The 21,249-nt window shown below is 44.9% G+C and overlaps 1 protein-coding gene across 5 annotated transcripts in view; it reads left to right on the top strand.

Moving 5' to 3' along the window:
• The window catches only part of itpr1b (inositol 1,4,5-trisphosphate receptor, type 1b), a 105,449-nt gene extending 86,292 nt beyond the window's left edge, over positions 1-19,157 (top strand). For all 5 annotated transcript variants that reach the window (XM_018734086.2, XM_018734085.2, XM_018734084.2 and 2 more), the window contains 9 exons: positions 875-1,050; positions 1,795-1,959; positions 2,847-3,036; positions 3,766-3,858; positions 4,670-4,815; positions 5,604-5,769; positions 9,125-9,285; positions 14,276-14,437; positions 16,826-19,157. In XM_018734086.2, the coding sequence (XP_018589602.1) occupies positions 875-1,050; positions 1,795-1,959; positions 2,847-3,036; positions 3,766-3,858; positions 4,670-4,815; positions 5,604-5,769; positions 9,125-9,285; positions 14,276-14,437; positions 16,826-16,912 (1,346 nt within the window). In that variant the 3' untranslated portion in view covers positions 16,913-19,157. The remainder of the gene's footprint in view (positions 1-874; positions 1,051-1,794; positions 1,960-2,846; positions 3,037-3,765; positions 3,859-4,669; positions 4,816-5,603; positions 5,770-9,124; positions 9,286-14,275; positions 14,438-16,825) is intronic.
• The last annotated feature ends 2,092 nt before the right edge of the window (positions 19,158-21,249 follow it).

Raw genomic sequence — 21,249 nt, 5'->3', positions numbered from 1 at the left:
GTTCCGGGCTCCTGCATAGAATGCCTTTCATTCATCTTTGAGGAAGGAGGTTATTTTTAGTTACAGCAGTTATGTAACTGGCACCTGTTGTGTCAACTATACACGACTGGGAGGCAGGAACGGAAGCTGGGGACACTGGCAGGGGGGAACTGCACAGCACTTGAGAACCCCTCCAGCACCAAAAACACAGAAGCACACAGTGACGGAACCGGAGGAAAGCGTGGCTTTTCAAAATCTTTTTTCCATATGAGCAGTGCCATTCTTGCAGTCTGAAACAGTACAGGACTGGTGTGAAATAGCAGGCAGGTCAGCGGTCAGAGCTGCTGCCTTTGGCTCTGAAGGTTGGCGTTTCAAATCCTATCTCTGACAGCTTTACCTCTGAGCAAAATACTTACCCTGAACTGCTCCAGTTACAAAATTACCCAGCTGTGTAAAATGGGTAAATCAATGTCAGTAGCATTGTTAGTTGCTTTGGAGAGAAGTGTCAGTTAAATGAATCTGTGTAAATGTAGATGCTTGCAGGCAGGTGGGCAACGCATGCTAATGCAGAGCGGTCCCTGCGTTACATAACCATGCTTTTCCCCCTGTTCAGGGCACCCGTCAGTAGAAAATGAGCAGTGTGATTGATGGACAGGGCACTCCTGCACTCTGCACTGTTGGAGCTGTTAGAAAGGATAAATCACATCCTTTTTTTGTAGTGAATCCTTGTGATCGCCTCCATGAGGAAGACCATGTTTATGATATAGAGTGAAACTTATGTTAATCCAGAGCTTTGCTTTTTCACATAACTGAGTGCTCTGTTTGTTCTGCTCATGTGTGAAATGGATGCTTTGTGTCTGCTGACCTGACTGCATCCCTATTCTCTGTGCTACAGGTACTCTTGAGCCACACCTGTCTGCCCTGCTGTGGACAGCCATGCTCGTGTCTCTCGCCATTGTTATTGCACTGCCGCAACCTCATGGCATCCGGGCCTTCATTGCCTCCACCATCCTGCGCCTCATTTTCTCTGTGGGCCTCGAGCCCACGCTCTTCCTGCTCGGGGCCTTCAACGTAAGTGCTGACACCCCAGCCAGCACTCTGCCCCAGGTTTCCCAAAAAGCCAAGCCCTCAACTCCCCAATTATGCACATCTTACTCATTGAGGTTAGGTGTTTAATGCATCACCCTGGATTCCACTAATCTGTCAGCTATGGAAGCCAGTGCTTGGCCTCTTTCTTCAATCCCCCTCAGCCTGGCTCCACCACATGTCTGTTGTGAAGACTGATGTTTTTCCCTACCACACTGACTGCTTCAGTCCCCCTTGAAGGCCTCTGCAGCAATGGCTGCTATATTCTATGCAAGAGCTTCATGCTCAGAGTTGCTTTAAAGCATACACTGTTGTTCTGTCACATGTAGAGTAACGGAAAATGTACAAGAATAAAGTAAAAGAAAATAGTTCCTTCTCAACTTGTTTTTAAATGATGGAAAATGGGAGTAGCAGGTAGCCAAGTGGTTAGGGCTGCTATGTTGCGCTCAAGGACCCAGGTTCAAATCTCACCTCCTGTTACAGTTCCCTTGAGCAAAGTTCATCCTCTAAATTGCCTGCCCATATGTAACTTCCCATTGTAAGTTTCTTTACAATGTAACATAAATAAATGTAAGGTCTGTAGAGACTGAGAATTACTTGCCTATAAAGGCAAATAGTGTTGTGTTGGTGATGGAGCAGCTTTTTCTAATGCGGCTTTTGATATCTTTGAAGGACATCTTACAGACAGAGAGATGCATCCCTCAGTTTGTCTTCTTTCTCCTTTGAAAGCTTTGTAATAAGATCATCTTCCTGATGAGCTTTGTGGGAAATCGCGGCACATTCACAAGAGGTTACAAGGCGATGATCATGGACGTGGAGTTCCTCTATCATGTCATCTACCTGATCATCTGCAGTCTAGGTGTGTTTGTCCACGTCTTCTTCTACAGCCTGCTGGTGAGTGGACAGCAGGACCATGACATGTTGTTACTCCCCCAACTTCAAGCTTCTGTGATTTATTTATTTATTTACTACTTTAAATGTAAATGAATGTTGTTTTAGATGTGAACATACTGAACTCCTGATGTGTTTGTCAAACTTTCAGACAGATTCTGTATTGCCCGGGCCATGCTTCTGATTTTGCATAAAAAGAACTTGGAAAAAAAATGTGATTTGAATGTATTTGTGTTATTGTATTACTCTTCTTGTCGTCTGCTTGGGCAACGTGACCCTTCCGCTCATTTTGCTCTGTAATGAGCCGACCGTGTGAGCTGGAGACAAGCTGAATATGGAGTTTGGAAGCGGCCGCGTTTGTAATCAAAGTGCACTATCTCTGGCTCTTCTGCATGCTGAGAAGGCTGGCACATTCAAAGCCAAGATAAATAGAATAAATGGAAACAAATCACATTGGTTTGATTTTTTTCAGAGGGCCATGGAAGTTTTTTTCCCCCAAAACATTATCAAAGTGTATCACACTCTTCCGATGCTTGCACTAGTTTTATTATTACAGGTATTTTATTGAGTGATCTTTTTCTCACATACTAGCCAGCACCATTTTCTAGCACTTCAATTCAAATGTAAATGTTTTCAGAGCCGCTGTAGTTGAACATTAGATCCTTGTACATTTCTACGGAAATATTTGGAGACGTTCTTGTTTTTACTCATTTTGTTTTCTATTGTGATTTTTCAGTTCTCCAACACTAAATGACAGTAAACTAAACTTAAATGTCTTGTAAAGGTGACATCATCCGATAGCAAAAAGTCACTGGCTCTGTACAGCTTGTTGTGTTTTTGACCCTCTTATGTTATCGTGATGTTGCCCTATGTTCTCCTTTCCCGTCCAGCTCTTTGACCTGGTCTACAGGGAGGAGACCCTGCTGAACGTGATAAAGAGTGTAACACGCAATGGCCGCTCCATCGTCCTCACTGCTGTGCTGGCACTCATTCTCGTGTACCTGTTCTCCATCGTGGGGTACATCTTCTTCCAAAACGACTTCATTCTGACAGTGGACAGGATTCCCAATAAAACACAGGGTAAGCCATTGAGTACAGTTGCCCACCAGCACCAAAGCCTTCTGTGAGGATAATAAAGATGAGTTTACACTCAGTGAGAGACAGCTTTGTAGTGGCAGTGGGCTTCTCTGCTCCAAGAGGAATTGCACCTGCAAAGAGCCCACTATGTGTGTGTCTGCGTGGTATCATTGCGTGATTGGGACAATCCTCCACTTGCTTGTTTTAGACACCTGAATTTACCTGACTTTGCCAGGGACACCCTAGTGAAATTACAGTCTGTTGCTACAAGAAGCTATACATACACAGGTGGTGCCTGATTTACGATGGTTTGACTTGTGATTTTTTTCGACTTTACGATGGTGAGCTGGTAGTAGACATTCAGTAGAAACCATACTTTGAGTTACCCACCCCCAGGCAAATATGCGGCGCAATACTCTTTCGCGATGCTGGGCAGCGGCTACAATCCGTATCGCCCAGTCTGTCACGCAGAGATGTGTGTTAAACATGTTTTCAACTTAAGATTTTCAGCTTATGATGGGTTTCATGGAATGTAGCCCCATCGTAAATCAGGGACCACCTGTACATAAAAAATAAAAATCTTCCTGCTAGCTATCTTTAATATGTGAAGGGTAACTACTGGGAAAAAAAACTGAAAATGTATTTCCAGAACTACGATGGCTATCTCTAAATAGGGGTGAAGAGCAGATATTGTACTCAGACTTTCTAATTGCCCCTGCCTGTCTTTAACAGAGAGCGGAGGCAGTATGGTGGGGGAGTTCCTGTCTGCTGGAACATGCCGAAAGGAGAGTGGGGAGAACTGTTCCAGCGAAGCTGTGTTTGAAGGTTGGTTGAGTGGCCAGCTTTGGGTTTGGCCACAAGTCAACAATCACCCTGCAGGGCTGGAATGATTGGGGCTTTTTTTTTTTTTTTTTCTTCTTTTAAATTAAAGCAGTCATGGGATAACAAATGAGTGCAGAATCACAAGTTCTGGGCTTTGGAGGAGAAGAGGTCAGAGGTTAATTACATTTAAGAGCCAGAGAGTCAACTCCAAGGCATCGGGGTCAATCTCCACAGTTTTCTAACTTGCCATGCTTGAGAAATTCCTTTACTGAAACAAGCTTTATATATTTAATTAATCAGCCAAGGTGATTAACCTGTCTTGCTCTGGCTTAACCAAAACCTGTTTGTAACCTAACTCTTCCTTTCATATGTGGTTCATTGGTGACGATCATGTGCTCTTCATTACAACAGCTATTGTAAAGGGTTAAGAGAGCTGAGAGATCTTTGACCATCGGAATCGGCACTTGTTTCTGCATTTTCATCTGTTCAGTGTTTTTGTTCAGGTGTTTTAATTCTATAATTCTTTTGTTCTTGGTCTTTCTATGATGCATTTTGTCTGTTGTGGTGTGTCTGTGTGTATGTTCATGCTTGATGTAGATTTGAATTCTTTATGAGCAGGAAGGTTAGTAAGAGGATAAATTTGTGTGTGAAAGTGTACAAGGATGTATATTCAGTGTTTTGTGTCTACGTGATGGTGCATGTATGTTTAGCATGAGTAAACGTATCAGTGGATGGATGTTTACTTTGTGCTGTTGTGAAAGTGACTGTGTATATTGCAAATGTGTGTGATGACTCAGCCTGTGCCATCCTCCAGTCGTACACACACCACCACCTGCCCTGGTGATCGAGGACAAGGAACGCACCTGCGACTCCTTACTCATGTGCATCGTCACGGTGCTGAGCCATGGCCTGCGGAGCGGTGGCGGCGTTGGCGACGTCCTGCGCAAGCCGTCTAAGGAGGTACAGCTGGACTCAGCTTGGGGACTCGTGGCCAAGTGATGAGAGTATGGACTACAAACTGCAAAATCACTCAGCAGCAGTGGCTTCTGCAATGGTGCTTTTCTTGGGGGTTTTCTGCGCCTTTGCATTCACCTCCCAATCACATGAATGCCACGCAGGCCTGCACCAGCTTTTTAGGCTCGTTTCCTGTTGTGAAAGCATTCACTGGAAACTTGGGCGTCTTCTAGCCTGGAGAACACAACCCTGAGTATCGCTTCCCTCTGAATCATGTAGCAAAGTTTTGTGGGATAGCATTATGTCTGAATATGTCGTTAAATCACATCGCCAGTTGCACTGACTTGTTACGAAGGCACCATTATAATTTCACTGTGTACTGCAATGTGTAACATGTTACATGTCTATCGCTTTTTCCTGCTGAGTTCCAGCTTCCTGGTTTAACTATTTTGGCTTTGGTCTAAGGACAACATGCAGTCGTTGAGTAGGACAGGTGTAACAGGAGTGAATGGTAATGCGACAGTAATTATGCTGATAACCTGATAGACACTTCTCTACTTTTCTTACTTGGAAAGAAGTGATGGTTGGTGCAATCCTAGCATTTCCTCTGCAGTTTTTCCACAGCTCTTCTTGAGGGCTTCACCCTGATTTGATCTGAATGTGTCACTTTGCGTAATGCCTTAGCACCCAAGAAGTTAATAGTTTTTTTATAATTGATTGATTGATTTATTATATTTTTTATGGTGTTGCACTGTTCTTCTGCATGTCACAAAAACCACACCTCACCTTTTCAGGAGCCTTTGTTTGCTGCCAGGGTGATATATGACCTACTCTTCTTCTTCATGGTCATCATCATTGTTCTCAACCTGATTTTTGGAGTCATCATTGACACCTTTGCTGACCTTAGGAGTGAGAAACAGAAGAAAGAGGAGGTCCTCAAAACCACCTGCTTCATTTGTGGTAAGGAGGAGGGTGGTGAGCAGTGAGGTGGGGGTGGTGGGGTCCTGGGGTGGGCGGAGGGCATGAACACTAAGTGCTGCAAAACAAGCGCAAGCAGATCCGCCAACGCGAGCCAGCATCATTGACCTGCCAGAGAAAGCGAGATGTTTTGCTCGGCAGAGTAAACAACGGCTGCGTCTGCCTCAGGGCTGGGCCCCGAGACGCCCCCTCTTCCCGGAACGCTGAGTCATGGCTGTGGCGGAGGAGGCCTTCCTGTTCCTACCCAGTCCTCAGTGGTGTTTGAGAGCATCCTCAGCTGTGTTCCCAGCCGGTCACGCTCCACCGAGGAGTCCCCAGCTCCTCTCGTTCAGCTGACAGTTATATGCGTTGAACATTTTATTGCTTGGACTAGTATAGCAGAGTTCTGCAAAGAGAGTGCCTCTATGTATAGAGACTGCTGTGGGAGGAGAATATCTTAGTGTGCTTCCCAGGGGAAGGGGGAAGATTTCCCCTTACATACAGTGCATTCAGAAAGTAGTCAGACCCCTTCACTTTTTTCACATTTTTTTTTATGTGGCAGCCTTATGCTCAAATTGTTTAAATTATTTTTTTTCCCTTCATCAGCCTACACTCAATACCTCATAATCACAAAGTGGAAACATGATTGAACTTTTTGCTAATTTATTAAATAAACTGAAATATCACAGTGACATAACTATTCAGACCCTTTGCTTAGTATTTAGTTGAAGCACCTTTGCCAGCGATTACAGCCTTGAGTCTCACTTTTATGATTATGTATTTAGCAGATGCTTTTCTCCAAAGCACCATACATCTCAGGGAAAAATACATTGAATGTATTACATCAAGGGGGGCGCGGTGGCGCAGTGGGTTGGGCCGCAGTCCTGCTCTCTGGTGGGTCTGGGGTTCGAGTCCCGCTTGGGGTGCCTTGCGGCGGACTGGCGTCCCGTCCTGGGTGTGTCCCCCTCCCCTTCTGGCCTTACGCCCTGTGTTACCGGGTAGGCTCCGGTTCACCGCGACACCGTATGGGACAAGCGGTTCTGAAAATGTGTGTGTGTGTGTGTGTGTGTGCATTACATCAACAGAAGGAGAGACTTGGATGCAGACATGTGCTTCTAAAGTACAGTCAGTTTGTCACATTCCGCTATGTGAACCCACGTACATCACACAAGTAGCTGCATAAAGGTTTATCCTTTATTCACTAACTTCCAAGCACAAAATTTTTATACTAACATTTACACATTTTTCATGTTCTTAAGAGATCAGTGGAGGAGTCAGTCCAAAAGACATGTTTTGAGACCCTTTTTCAGTGTAAACAGAGATTCAGCAGTTCTTAGTGAGAGGGGGGTGATTGTTCCACCACATCTGAACCAGAACCGAAAAACCTTTGCTCTTTTAATTTTGGACATTTTTTTGCTTAAGACTACCAAGCGGACAGAGGTGGAGGAGCATAGCAGTCTGATTGGGGTGTAGTGAATGATCAGGTCTTCTAGATTTATGCTTTTGTAGGCTATAACCAGAGTCCTAAAGTTTTTGATATGGGCAGCTATAGGAAGAGATGCAGAGAAACAAGGAGGGGAGATACATGGGAATGCTTTGTTAGGTCAAATAACTTGTGCAGAAGTGTTCTCTATCAACCTGAGAGGTTTAATGGTAAAGGCTAGAAGGCCAGACAGGGGAGAGTTGCAGTAGTCTAGGCAGGATATCACCATGACCTGGACAAGAGTTGTGTTGTCTGTTGTAAGATAGGGGTTGATCCTGCGGATGTTATGCAGTCTTCTTGGGTGTGACGTTTGCAGACCTGGATTTGGGGATCACGTGCCATTCTTGTCATCAGATCCTTTCAAAGTGTCAGATTGCATGGGGACTGTAAGTGGACAGCTTTTTTCAGGTCTTTCTAGAGATGTTCGATTGGATTCAAGCCCAAGCTCTGGCTGGGACACTCGGGACACTCAGAGTTGTCCCTAAGCCACTCCTATGTCGTCTTTGTGCTTAGGGTCATTGTCCTGTTGGAAGGTGAACCTTCGGCCCAGACTGAGGTCCAGAGCACCCTGGAGCAGGTTTTTATTAAGGATATCTCAGTACTTTGCTCCATTCAACTTTCCCTCAACCCTGACTTGTCTCCCAGCATGATGCTGCCACCACCATGCTTCACCCTTGGGATGGTATTCCACAAGTGATGAGCAGTGCCTGGTTTTCTCCAGACATGACTATGGATTGAGGCCCAACAATTCAATTTTGGTTTCATCAGACCAGAGAATCTTGTTTCTCACAGTCAGAGTGTCTTTCAGGTGCTTTTTTTTTTTTTTTTTCCCCCTCTCTTTTTTGCTGAGGACAGGCTTCCATTTGGCCACTCTGTTACAGTGCTGGTTGTCCTGGAAGGTTCTTCCATCTCCGCACTGGAATTCTGGAGCTCAGCCATAGTGACCAGTGGGTTCTTGGTCATGTTCATTTTGGCCAGGCAGCCAGCTCTAGGAAGAATTGTGGTTGCTCCAAACTCTTAAATCTTCCATTTAAGAATGAGGGAGGCCTCTGTGTTCTTGGGAACCTTCAATGCTGCAGAAATTTTTCGTAGCCTTCCTTAGATCTGTACCTCGACACTATCCTGCCTCTAAACTCTGTAGGCAATTGACACATTGATACACATTGTCAACTGTGAGACCTTATATTGACAGGTGTGTGCCTTTCCAAATCATGTCCAATCAATTAAAGTCCCCACCTATGGTAAATGCTTGTAATTTCCTTAATTTACCACAGGTGGACTCCAAACAGTATAGAAACATCTCAAAAATGATTAATAGAAATTGGAGCTAAATTTCAAATCTCATAGCAAAGGGTCTCGATACTTATTCCAATTTGATAATTCAGTAAAATTTAAATTTAAGGCTGCAAAATAAAAAATGTGCGGAAAAAAGTGAAAGGGTCTCAATACTTTCTGAATGCACTGTAGCATATCCACCTCACTGCCCCCTGTGAAGGTGAAGAACATCAGTTTGAGGACATAATTCCACTCTGAAGACCAGTCCAAGACTTTGAGGACAGGGCAGTCTGAATGTCAACAAAGATGCTTTGTTTGCGTTTATTAGAAATCTGCTCATTATCAAGAGACTCCTATTCCAGGAGCTATTAGGGCTGAACTCACTGTGACCCATTCCAGCAGAAATGTTTTGTGTTTCAGGAAACAGTGCCTAGATGAATGTTTTCTTTATACTTTTTAAAAAAAGCCAAATGTGTTTTATGTGCTCTCTGAAATTGCTGGCCTCCTTGGAGTTGACAGCTCCTGTGCTGCCTATACCCCCCCCACCCCAGACCATTAGTTCTAAAGCCTGCGGGTCTTGTGTGTTTTATCACACTGCAGGCCTGGAGCGTGACAAATTTGATAACAAGACAGTGACGTTTGAGGAGCACATCAAGGTGGAGCACAACATGTGGCACTACCTGTTTTTCATCGTGCTGGTGAAGGTGAAGGACTCTACTGAGTACACAGGACCTGAGAGCTACGTTGCAGAGATGATCGGGGTATGTACCTAATCACTAGGAAAGTGTCTTGTCCTCCTCAGTGGTAACAGGAAAAAGCCAAAGGGAACCTTCTCCAGGACTATTGGGTGTGGTATGATGGAGATTCTTAGAAGCAAGTTTGTGATGGCCAGCTTTAATATCTGTAAAGTGCAGTTTGGCACAGAATTTTGTATTTCCCTACTTTGCTTTTGCACTTTTTTGTTCCTTTTTTTTGACATACATCTTTACAAACACACATACACGTGCTGACAGGGTGTTGGCCATTGAAAACAAAGGACTTTTAACAGTACATGGACTTTAATATCTTGCAACTTTTTGCAATCTATGGAAAACTGTAGCATATAGGTAAAATGAGCATGATTCGTGGATGCTTTAAAAGCTTGTGCTTAATTCATAGTTCCCGTGAAACAAATTTAATGAAGCCAAGTAGGCACTGAAAGAGATGACAAGGTTCTCTCTCCAAATCTCAAGTGAGAATATCCTTCGAGTATACTATACGTGGTTGTCCTAAGAATAGGGTAATACCACAAAATGCAGGCTTCTTCCCGCTGGTTCACTGGGTTATTGTCACCTAATTCGGGATAGGCTTCCCACAGCCATGCTGTGTCTTACATAAGCTCAGTCTTTAGACGCTGAGCTCCTGCTATGCTTATTCACATCTGCTGGCAGTGCTGGTGGGAATTAAGGGAGAGGGGACCTTTAGTTCTGGTAAAGAATGTGTTAATCCCTGATCACCATGTGGCTTCATCTCAGTCAGCTGTCCTCAGTCAACCTACTGTTACCCTCTGACCCTAACCCCAGCCTGGTGATCAGGAGCAGGATCAGCAGAGCACTGTGGGAACGCCACTGGAGTCCACCCAATATCCAGTCACCTCAGCTAGGTTCCAGAGCACACAGTCATTCCAAATCAATGAAGGATCGCACCCAGCTTTGACATTTTTGTACAATTCATTTTGTCATCTACACAGCAATTCACTATTGACCACAGTTTATCCAAGCTTAGGCAGGATTTTTGCTCTTCTAATAGAGTTCAGACTCAGAAAATTAGAAATTGACGTCAATATAGTCAACCATGAGATGGGCTTTTTTACGTGATCTAACAGGAGGAAAAAGGTACTTCTTTTGCAAGGAAACTAATGCCCTTGCACTTTTTAATGCTATTTGGGGGTCAGGTGTCATTTGGCCCAGTTTTGTGCCTCCTGAGGCCCCCTGACTCAGTATGGATTAGCCCCCGGCCCTCGTGATCTGGTCATCTGAGGTGAACCTTGTCGGGCTGGACTCGGTGTGGATGGGATCCTTTGGGTTTATAATCCCACCCGCCACCTCCACATAAGCATGCACTGCACTCAAGTAGAAGTTTAAGTTTCTAGATGGAAAGAGCAATCACACGTTCCCCATGGCTCACACTTCCCTCTCACAGAAACACCATCTCACACTTGCATCATGTCCTCCTGTGACCTCCTTCTCACAGAGGCTCAAATTTCATCCAGATTCCATTGCCGTTGCCATTAAAAAAAAGTGTTAATGCGAGGGGGGGAAAAAACGGCCACATCGCTGAGAAGGGAGGTGGGCGAACAGGAAGAGCCGCACGAAGCAGCTCGGGGGATGACGGCACCTTTACTGACGTCAGTCAGCGGCAACACGGCTCTAATAAAGTGACACTCTGAAGGTCGGAGGCTCGTATTCCTAGATGTTCCTATTCCAGATCTTCAGCGAGGATTCCTGTACTCCGTAAAGCACACAACTTAGGTCTCTGGTGTCACAAGGTAGAGACGAAATTAGCAATTATTTGTCACAGCATCATGGAAAATCTGCATAAGATCTCATTTGAACTCCTCACATTAGACTTTGCATAATAAATTTTACAGGCTGTACAGCCTAAATATGCTACGCTTTGCGTTTAAAAAAAAAAAAAAAAAAAAAAAAGTGAATTGATGAATTAAGAGGTCTTGCGTGTTGCGTTATTTTGTAGATCTTGTGCTGAAACCACACTGCATCCTGTCTTTCTGCGCCTATCCGTGTGGCTTTAATCTTGACAGCTGCATTTCCGTCATTTCCATTGAATCAGTAGAGGTTGTTGGGTGAGGTTACAATCGATGAGGTGATAGCGGCCAGAGACTTACTGGCAGTGTTGTCAATTGTAAACACCAGTGAAGGAAAGAGGGGTTTGGCCAAAACGAGCATTAGACGTAATGTTTAACCAATTGCTCTCAACTTATTTCAATGAGGGAAATCTTTTTTACTCCCCTAACTATTGTTCAGAAGGATTCTTGTCCTTTTCAAAGTGGACTAGAGAGCAACAGGTTGCCGTCCCTTTCCTGCTGTCGCTATGCTTTTTCTCCTGCTGGTGTTTATTCCTTCTGTCTGGAGAGTGAGCCTCAGTAACAACAAAGGCAATGTTCACAGAGCAGTGGTACTGCTGGCCTACAGTGGTATTCGTGTGCTGGATGGGCTGTGTGTGTGTGTCTGTGTGTAAGAACGGTGTTCGTGCGGGGTGCTGATGTGATGCTGTGCCAGTGCAACAGTCGAACGGCTGCGGTCAGACAGCTGTGCCATGTGACGTGTGGACGTGCCAAAGATGAAGGTAAATACGGACCCTTTGTCTCACCGCGTTCAGGAAGTGGAACCTACTCTCTGCACTCCCCTCTTCTCAGAATGAGTGTGGGTGATGCATCACCATCTGTGTGGTTCCCCTGTCTCCCTGGCTGCACTCCCACCCCCGTGTCTGAGATTGGAGAGCTGCGCCACGGGGACTTTTACAGCCCTGCAGCCCCCCACCCCCCTGGCCGCTACTGCTGCTCTGCCGCTGCGGCTGATGTTGCTTCCTCTCCTGCGGCTTCCTTTGCCACGACACCTGTGTGTGTGTGTGTGTGTGTGTGTGTGTGTGTGTGTGTGTGTGTGTGTGTGTGTGTTTGCGTGTGTTTGCGTGTGTTTGCGTCCGTGTATCTGCGCAGGAATATGTTGTGCTTTGCCACTTTTCTTGGGCATGGACTCTGCATAGAAAGCCTTGCCTGTGCTTTCGTGCATTGTGTGTGCATGAGCGAGCGTACGTCTTCATCCCTCCTGCTCACGTCCTATTAGGCTAAGTTGTTAAACTGTGATGCTGCTGCACTGGCGGATGCGTGCACAATTATAATGCCAAAAACAAACACATAGTACAGGCTGTGTGTGTGAGAGCGAAAGCGCCGACTCAAAAATAAGGCCACTCCTCTCACAAAGTGGCGAAGGCACCGGTGTGCGCAAACCTGTCGCCACAGTCACCTGAACGCACCGCCTGGATGAGTCCCATGGGACGGCACATCTGCGTGATTAACATTAAGGCGGTTAAGGCTCTGCTGGGCACCGGAAAGAGGAGGAGGCCATGTGAGGCCAGGCCGAGCGGGGAACTTTCCTTTGCGTCGAGAGGCAATAGTGTGCAGATGACTGTGGCCTGGCATGCAAACAGCCTGTGGCCTGCAGAAGGTGCGGAGAGCTGTGTGCTCTGACCACGTCACACCCACATTCCTTCCTGACTCCAGGAACTCCGCCGTCCGTCTGCTGCGTGCTGAACGCTTGTCCCCAACAATGTTTGTCTCATTGCACTCTAATAAGGGACTTCCTCTGGATTAATGTTATTACTTTCTGGGAATGTTTTTCATGTTGTCCTCTGTGCTGGCAGAGAAACAAAGAGCGGATTCATTGGTCAGAAGAGCACAAGTCAAAAGGGCATTGAGTTGCCAAGTCGGGCAACAAAACGCATCTGATGTCACTCCGAGTTCAGCGCCAGTTTCACATTTATGAGTGAGAAGCCAAGAACGCAACGGGAGTGTCTTGACCAAAAAAAAAAAAAAAGATGGGTTGTACTCGAAAGCAGCCCTTGGACTGTCTGCCTGGCTTTTAGAAACCGAGCAAACGTTTAGAATCAGAATCAGAATGAGGTTTTATTTGCCAAGTGTGCTGACGCACACAAGGAATTTGCTTTGCTGCTTGGCGCTTTCAGTATTAGAAACTAGACAAGATAGCTGACTGACACAAATAAATTGCATATTTACAGAGTAAAGGAATAAATACAAAAAAAAAAGAATTTAAAGAGAAATGTGTATTATCAGCTTGATACAGGCAAAAATACGAGATGTGGATGCAGGCTTTTAGCGTTTTAGAGGACTGCACGCTGTTTGGCAAACTCTTCCAGAGTTAAAGGAAGAGTCGGGTAGGGAAAAAAAGAAACTCAATAAATGAAATAATGGGCTGGATGAATTTTGAGAGAAGAGCAGTGGCAGAAACAAAATGAAATGTATGTTTATCCTTCATGAAGGTGGAGCACAAGGATAATGTGTGAAAAAGCACAGCTGCATTGCTTTCCACAGCAGAAGCCCTGGGTGGCTGGGCAGTTTTCACACGTACCCCTGAGTGTGCACGGGCACCGTCACGTCAGGCACTCGCGTTGGCACCAGACGCACACGAAGCAGCTCCGCTCCGCCAGACTGCAATGGACCTTTGAAAACAGCCTTGAACTTTTCTGGTGAGCAAAAGAGGTGAGAAGTGATGGCGGAAAGGGAAAACTCCCTTGGAGGGGAAAAGTCCCCAGAGATTTTCCGTTGTTTTCCCTCACCTCATCACAAGTCTCACTTTGACAGAGCCCTTGTGCACTCAGGTATTGAGGTGAACGGCTGAGCCCCTTCCTTGGCCCTGGTTGTTCTTCGCTTCACGAGTGGTTAGTGCCCCGCTGGGCTCCTTTACAGAAGGACCTGCATGGGAGGAAAGACTGATGTCCTGTGTGATAGGTGATGTCCTCAGGTGGACAGTGTAATGTGCAGGGAAAGCAGCATCTGGGATGGACAGTGTCAAAGGGCAACTGTGTCATTGTGGAGGAAGAGTGCGCATGGTGCACAACACCCCCGTGCTCAGCAGCGGCACTTTCAGAGTCTCTCAGCATGAACAGTGAACGCTCTCAACTCTTTTGCCCAATAAATTGTACCTTTCCCCTGCTTCCTCCCTGTTGCCACTCCAGGAACACAACCTGGACTGGTTCCCTCGGATGCGTGCAATGTCCCTGGTGAGCAGTGATGCTGAGGGTGAGCAGAATGAGATCCGCAGCCTTCAAGAGAAGTTGGAGTCCACCATGAAGCTGGTGTCCAACCTGTCCGGCCAGCTCACTGAGCTCAAGGAGCAGGTGAGTCTTCTGCAAGCTCACTTGATCAAATTTTTCTTTTGCTTTTTGACAGTGATGTCATCAAAAAATTGCACTCATTTCACTGCCATCTGTGTTCATTGTGAACCTGCTTGTTTTCACAGTCTAAAGCTTCTTCAGGTGCCTTATAGCTGACAAAGATGTTTTATAGGCACTTTATCCTGTTTCTCGTGTGTGTGTGTGTGTGTGTGTGTGTGTGTGTGGTTCTTGTCTTTGGACATTTTGTTCTGCTCAACTAGTGGAAACGTACAACTAGTGCAATTGGAGAATGGTACCTTTTCTCTGTTTAGTAACAGAGGAACAGCTGGTAACAAACAGCGGACGTCTGGTGCTGTAGTGGTTGGGGCTTCTAAACCTTTGGACCCAAAGGGCACAGGTTCGATCCCCACCTCCGGCTTTACTACCCTTGAGCAAGGTACTTAGCCTAAATTGCTCCAGTAACATTGCCCAGCTGTATAAATGGGTAAATAATTGTAACTTCGTAATAATTGTGACCTTAATGTTGTAAGTCGCTTTGGAGAAAAGCATCAGCTAAATGAATAAGTGTAAGTGTACAGTGACATGAAACATACCGAACGTTGCGAATGCATTGTCTGATTTCTGTCTGCCCCATCCTGCGTTATACAAACTGCTTTTCTAACTGTTTGTTGTCATCATGTATAAATTACAAGCTGTGCCTTCAAGGGCAAATATCCACATGGTTTAAAGTGAACTGCAGTGGTGGGCCAATGGACCCCCCCCCCCCCCCCCCCCAGCACAGTACGGCACTTTTGGTAAATAACATAGACAAACAGTGAGTGAAGGTGCAACGAGGATGAAATGAGAAGTGTCTGTGAGGAACTCAAGTCCTATCTAGACACTTTCACCCAGACAGAAGGAAACTGAGCTGAGGGTGAGAGGTGCTGTCTGGAACTAGACTACAGCTACACCCATAGCTCTCGTTTTGTTTTTGAATCCACTTCGCAAGCTGGTTTGACAAAGTAACTGCTTATTGATTGTACTGTTTCCATCTTAAAGTCGTCCCCCCCCCCATTTTCTGGAGCTATATAGAATAGTTTCATTTTGTGCACTGACAGCCACTCGGTTGTAACTTATTTCCTCAGCATTGAGGAAAGGCTGCATGAAGACTGCACAATGCTTTCCTTTCTTTTGGTGCTTCTTTCTTGAAGTGCAGGGCCAACAAAGCAGAGCCTTCGCTGTGGACTCCCACAATTGGCAGCGTGTTGCGTGATTCCAAGACTCGTTGCCTTCATTTGTTAGCCATGCACCTAATTTTCTCTGTAATTGCACTACATTTCAGTTACCAACTCTTCTCCTGCCTTTCGCCATCACTTGTTCAGCTTCTTTATGTTGGTTTAATTGTGTAACAGATATTGTTTATTAAAACAAGTCTAGATAAATTAAACTTGTTACATGTGTTGGAATTCGGGACTGTCATATTTTGCTACTTTCAGTTCAATGTATTTTTATAGAGCTCTTCTCACACAGTGACACAGAGCGCTGGACAAACTACAGAACTAGTGTAATACATTATCAATGCTTTTATAAAACTATAAGTATATAAGTATGTCTACTGGCCACAGAGGAAAGGAACAAAAATTCCCGACAAAGTCGAAGGAGAAAAAAAATCTGTGGGGATCCAAGGGCCAGTGGCTGCCCCCCCACCCGCCCTGAGCATTCTAGATTAAATAAGACTTCATAATAATAGCATTGTTGTTCTGTGATAACTCCGTTTCCCATTTCACCAATACTTGCTGTGGCATATGTTGGTGTTTGTGTGTTTTTACATTTATTAATTTAGCAGATACTTCATACTGATGTACAACTTTAGGTAAACAGAAGTGCATTCAGCGCTACGCTGAAATGTCTCGACAGTGAAGTTTTATGCTTAGACTTTGCAGACACAGTCGAGTACAGGCCTGTATAGCTGTCCAGTGTAAACATGAAAGGAACACTGACATCCTGTAGTTGCGATCCTCACATCACTAGATGAACGCAGAGCAACCTGGACCAAATTGGCAAAATGTTTCAGGCTGTACAGATGGCCCTTCTTGAAATGAGGCCAAATGAATGAGAGGAATGACTCAAAGCCTTCAGTTAAACTTGTGGAGGAGTCCTTGGAAAGGAAGAGCCCTGAAGCCAATGGTGAAATGTGTTAAAACGTTTCTTTTCCAGGCCTACCTTGTGTTTCTTGGAATGAAAACATTGCTTGTGATACAGGTGACAGGTGATGCACACGTGGAGTCGCTGGCTGTTGATTTGACTCGAGAAAGAGTTTTTTGTGTGCTTGTGCGTCTTTGCCTAATTGTCACGAGTGGGTGTTGGAAAGAAAGCAAACCCAAGAGCTCAGCTCTTATTTCGTCATTCCAGATGACCGAGCAGAGAAAGCAGAAGCAGCGCATTGGGCTCCTGGCGCACCCCCCTCACATGAATGTGAATCCGCAGCAGCCGGCGTGAATAATACAGCGGAGGGGGCACCGATGGATAAAAGGGCCGCGCCAGCGCTTGCTTTTACATTCGCGCAGGACCAGGAGCCCGGGGGGAAGCATCGTGTCACGTAGGAGTGGCGCGTCTGAGCCCCGGAGCTGCTGCAGTGTGTAGCGTACTTTGCTGTAAAATGCCCATAAAAAAAGCCCATACCGCCAGTCCGTGTAACGTGGTAGGCCATATGTCCGTAGCTACACAGAATTCCTCGCCCACAGCTCTGGCCCTAGCCTTCCGCCTTCCTCTGTTTGGGGTTGGTGCCAAATGTTTTCGATACAAATGAATGTGAATTTTTATCTCATGGCCTTTACTGGGTGAACTTGAAACGCAGCAACAGTGTTGTAGTGGACTGCTAGGAAACAAGACGTGTGGAACATGTTGTGGCGAGATGTGCAAGTGAATGAGATCTGTTTTTTTTTTCTTTTTTATTTTTTATTTACAACTAGTAGAGCAAGCAGTATTTAGCATCTTATTTTTGTATGATGTGCAATATGAATACTTTAATATGCAATGATTATGATATGTTTGATATGTAAATTGTGTCTTAAAGGGATGGAGTCAATTTCCAAAAGATGGTCATGTATTTCTCTTGCTTTGAAGAAAAAAATTTAACTATCTCGGTAGACATTTTAAATAGGAGTTCTGATTGCACTTAGTGTAGAAATTGGACCAATAATAATGCATGTATGAGCCTTTCATGTTTTATTTATTTTATTCAAAATAAATTTAAATTATTCACAAAATGCTTAATATAAACTGTTGTCAGGCATACGTATAGGTTTTATATATATATAAAGATACTGTATAAATGTCTCACAGATGTTTGCGTCACTCATAGTCATGTATTAGATGTCTTCTAACCTTTATATTCCTATATATTACTGGGAAATATTGTTCTAGGACTGTAGCTTTCAGGGTAATCTGATAATTACTGTATTAGTTCAGAAACGGTGAGGCTGTTACGATTGTTCACTGAAAGTTATTCTCAATTGCAGGCTCTTAATATGCACTGTTTATTATCGGCATCCATCACTTTACAGCACTTTTCTCTTGTGGTTCACACCTGTTGTTTGTGCCTGTAGTTTCCTCTATTTCCCCCCCTTTCGGAGGTAAGTGCAGACCTACCACCTGTGGAAAACTGCTACTTTTCCTCCCGTTTTTCCAGTAGATTTGCTCATTTAACTCAGAACACTGACTTTGTATAGGGAGCCCCTCCATTCCCAGAAAGATGTTATAGGATTTAAAAGCAGTATTAGTGAACATAAACTGTACGAGTATGAAATTTGAGTACTGTCTAATTATAAAATTACTTAAAGCTGTTTAATAAAACATTTGACTCATTTGCCTTCACGTATTGCCATGGTTTCTGTTATTTTGTGTTGTGGTAGCCTACGGTACCGTCAGCTTGCTGTCAAGAAATTAATGGAGCGCCGTGCGAAATGAAGTCATGATCTCATCCCTGCTTTCTACACACTTGACAATCAACAGTATTGGAAGGGGGATTCTGTCCTGAACCCAAACTAATTACCCGAACCCTCAATGATTTCATTTCCACAGTCTCCCACTCCTCACCACCCCCACGACTCTGAGAAAAATATAAAGCTACATGTGACTCACTCTCCCTGCCTAATTTCTGTGTTCCTCAAGAGTGCGGTGATCATGTAGGTCAGTGAGCATTTTATTTAGAGACTAATTGCTCCACTTCTTCCTCACATTCTAATTGGTTCCTCTTTAATGTGATGGCGTTAAATCTAATCACACCTTAATCTAGGGAATCTTTTTCACCTGTACCTTTACATCATCGTAAAATGCTGAATGGGGTGGGATTTCGCACTGAGTTGTATGTTTTTCTACTTCTCTTATGTAGTCGCTTGTTTACATTTATTCATTTAGCTAATGCTTTTCTCCAAATCAGCTTACAACGTTAAGTTACCTGCAACTATGTACCCCTTCATATAGCTAGGTAATTTTTACTAGAGCAATTTTAGGGTAAGTACCTTGCTGAAGGGTACTGCAGCCAGATGCAGGATTCAAATCTCTAAACTTTGGGTCCAAAGGCAGCTCTAAGCACTAAACGACCAGCTACCCTTGTCTGATTTATTCACGTATTCTTAACGTCGAACAAACCACTGAGAGGATAATTAAGCCTCTAATCCAAGGAAGAATAATGCACTTCATATACTTTAAAATTTATGCCATGTGGTTTTGATGACTTGTTTCCTGCTAACAGAATAATTTAATTGTAAGTTAATCAATTAATTCACAAGTCTGTGGTATCACATGTACATGCAGGAAATTAAATAGCAAACAAAGTTACATGTAATATTCAACAATCCAGACATTCCACTGCTTCTCCCCTGTGGAAACAGATGAATGTTTGAAAAGCAGGTTGAAAACAAGTATTGGAGCAACAGACACTGGTAGAAAAACAACTTTGTTAAAGTTTTATCCAACAGATCAAAGGTGCTATTTCAGTATGGGGCAACAGGTGGTGTAGTGGTTAGAGCTGTAGCAGCCCTCCACCCCAAGGACCTAGGACTGAATCCTGTGTACTGCTGCAGTGCCCCTGAGCAAGGTACTTACTCTGAACTGCTCCATCACAAACTATCCTGCTGTATAGAAGGTGAAATCATTGGGATCACCTTAAAGCTATAAGGTGCTTTGGGGGGAAAAAAAGCACCGAAGTCGTCTATTTAGGATCACAGACATACGCTGGCTGAAACCGCTTGTCCCCCGGCGAACCGGAGCCTAACCCGGCAACGCAGGGCTCGAGGCGGGAGGGGACGCACCCAGGATGGGACGCCAGTCCATCTCAAGGCACCCTAGAGCCGCCAGAGAGCAGGCACAGGCCAAACCTGCCATGCCCCCCCTCTATTTTGGATCGGTAACATCTTATTCCATTAAATGGACGTATGATTTTTAAGAAGTTTAAAAACTGATATATGTAGTAACAGGAGAGTAAGAATAACGTGCGTAATGCTACAAGACATTCATGTATGTCGCAGGAAGAGTGAGTATGTAAGATGTTGGGCTTGGGAAAAGTTTGTTTTACAAAAGACCATAACGTCATCCTGTTGACCGCAGCTGGGTAGATGGGGGGAAAAAAAAAGTATTTGACTGAGCAGAGCAATATGAACATAAGACTTTCAAATGACCAGGTCACCACAAGTGGGTGGTAGCATGAAGACCTTGACTGTATTAAGGCACGGATGTTGCAATTCACTTTACTTGCATGGAAGCAGAGTCATCGTTCCTTTAGGATTTCCATCGGAAGCTGAGCGCGTGACGTTCGGCATGTCCGCAAAAATCTTTCTGGTTTTCTTCTCTATAATCACTAGGGCAGATAACAGCATTGAGTCTTCATTTTGCCTCAACAGCCACGAGTGAACACGTACAAAGCGCGTGAAGCCTTGACATGCTCGGATTTCCGTACATCATCCGATGCTGCTGCTGCTAATCGAGTGTTTTGTGAGCAGGCGGTGCCTTAAAATCAAGAAATGCCGCTGATGCTGTGAAGGATCATGCTACGCGAGTGCGTTTTCAACATGTGGTTCATTGTTGCCACTTCTGCGGTGATGCTGGGCCTAAAACTTCCATCAGCAATCGCACGCTGGGGCTGCATTCATTTCTCACGCTGACAGAGCCTCCCGACAACCTGACCTTCGGTCGGCAGCCACGCAGCGGGGCTGCAGTCATTTCAGACCCAGATACGGCCTCCTAACAGCCCACAGCTCACTGTATTAGTCAAACCTCAACCACATGTATGCTCTGCGATGCGTGCGTTTGGGCCATTCGACTTACATGTGAGGGGCTTTCCATTCCGGCCGAGGCTCTTCCTTTCCATTCTCCTCGCTCTCTATTTCTTACGTTTTCTTCTTTTCCTACGAGAGATGAGCGACACTTGACTTGTCTGAGCAGCAGGTAGCGCACTGGTTACGGCTGCTGGACCCACCGATCGGATCCGGCCCCCTGGCCTTGCTATAGTGCCCTGGAGCAAGGTACGTACCCCGAATCGCTCCGGTCAAAATTACCCGACGGCTGTGTAAATGGGTAAATCATTGTAAACGTGGTTATCTGACCTGTACGTAATTCAGCCTGGGCGAAGCCAGTAATAATTTTACAACCCTCAGGCTCTTCTTGCGTTGCGCTAATTTAAATAGCTGGTCAAAAAGTCTCAAAATAACAGCAAAATATATGAAATAGTGTCATGTTTGCGATGCTAAGTCGCACCTCAAATAAAGTTCCATTTCTCAGTGTGTTTTTTACCACACTTCTGCCATTTAGGCAAATCGCTGCCCACAGACGAAACA

This window comes from Scleropages formosus, chromosome 22, assembly GCF_900964775.1.
Source record: "Scleropages formosus chromosome 22, fSclFor1.1, whole genome shotgun sequence".
Taxonomy (NCBI): domain Eukaryota; kingdom Metazoa; phylum Chordata; class Actinopteri; order Osteoglossiformes; family Osteoglossidae; genus Scleropages; species Scleropages formosus.
Note: the sequence above shows the minus strand (reverse complement) of the source record. Positions and strands in the feature narration are given on the sequence as shown.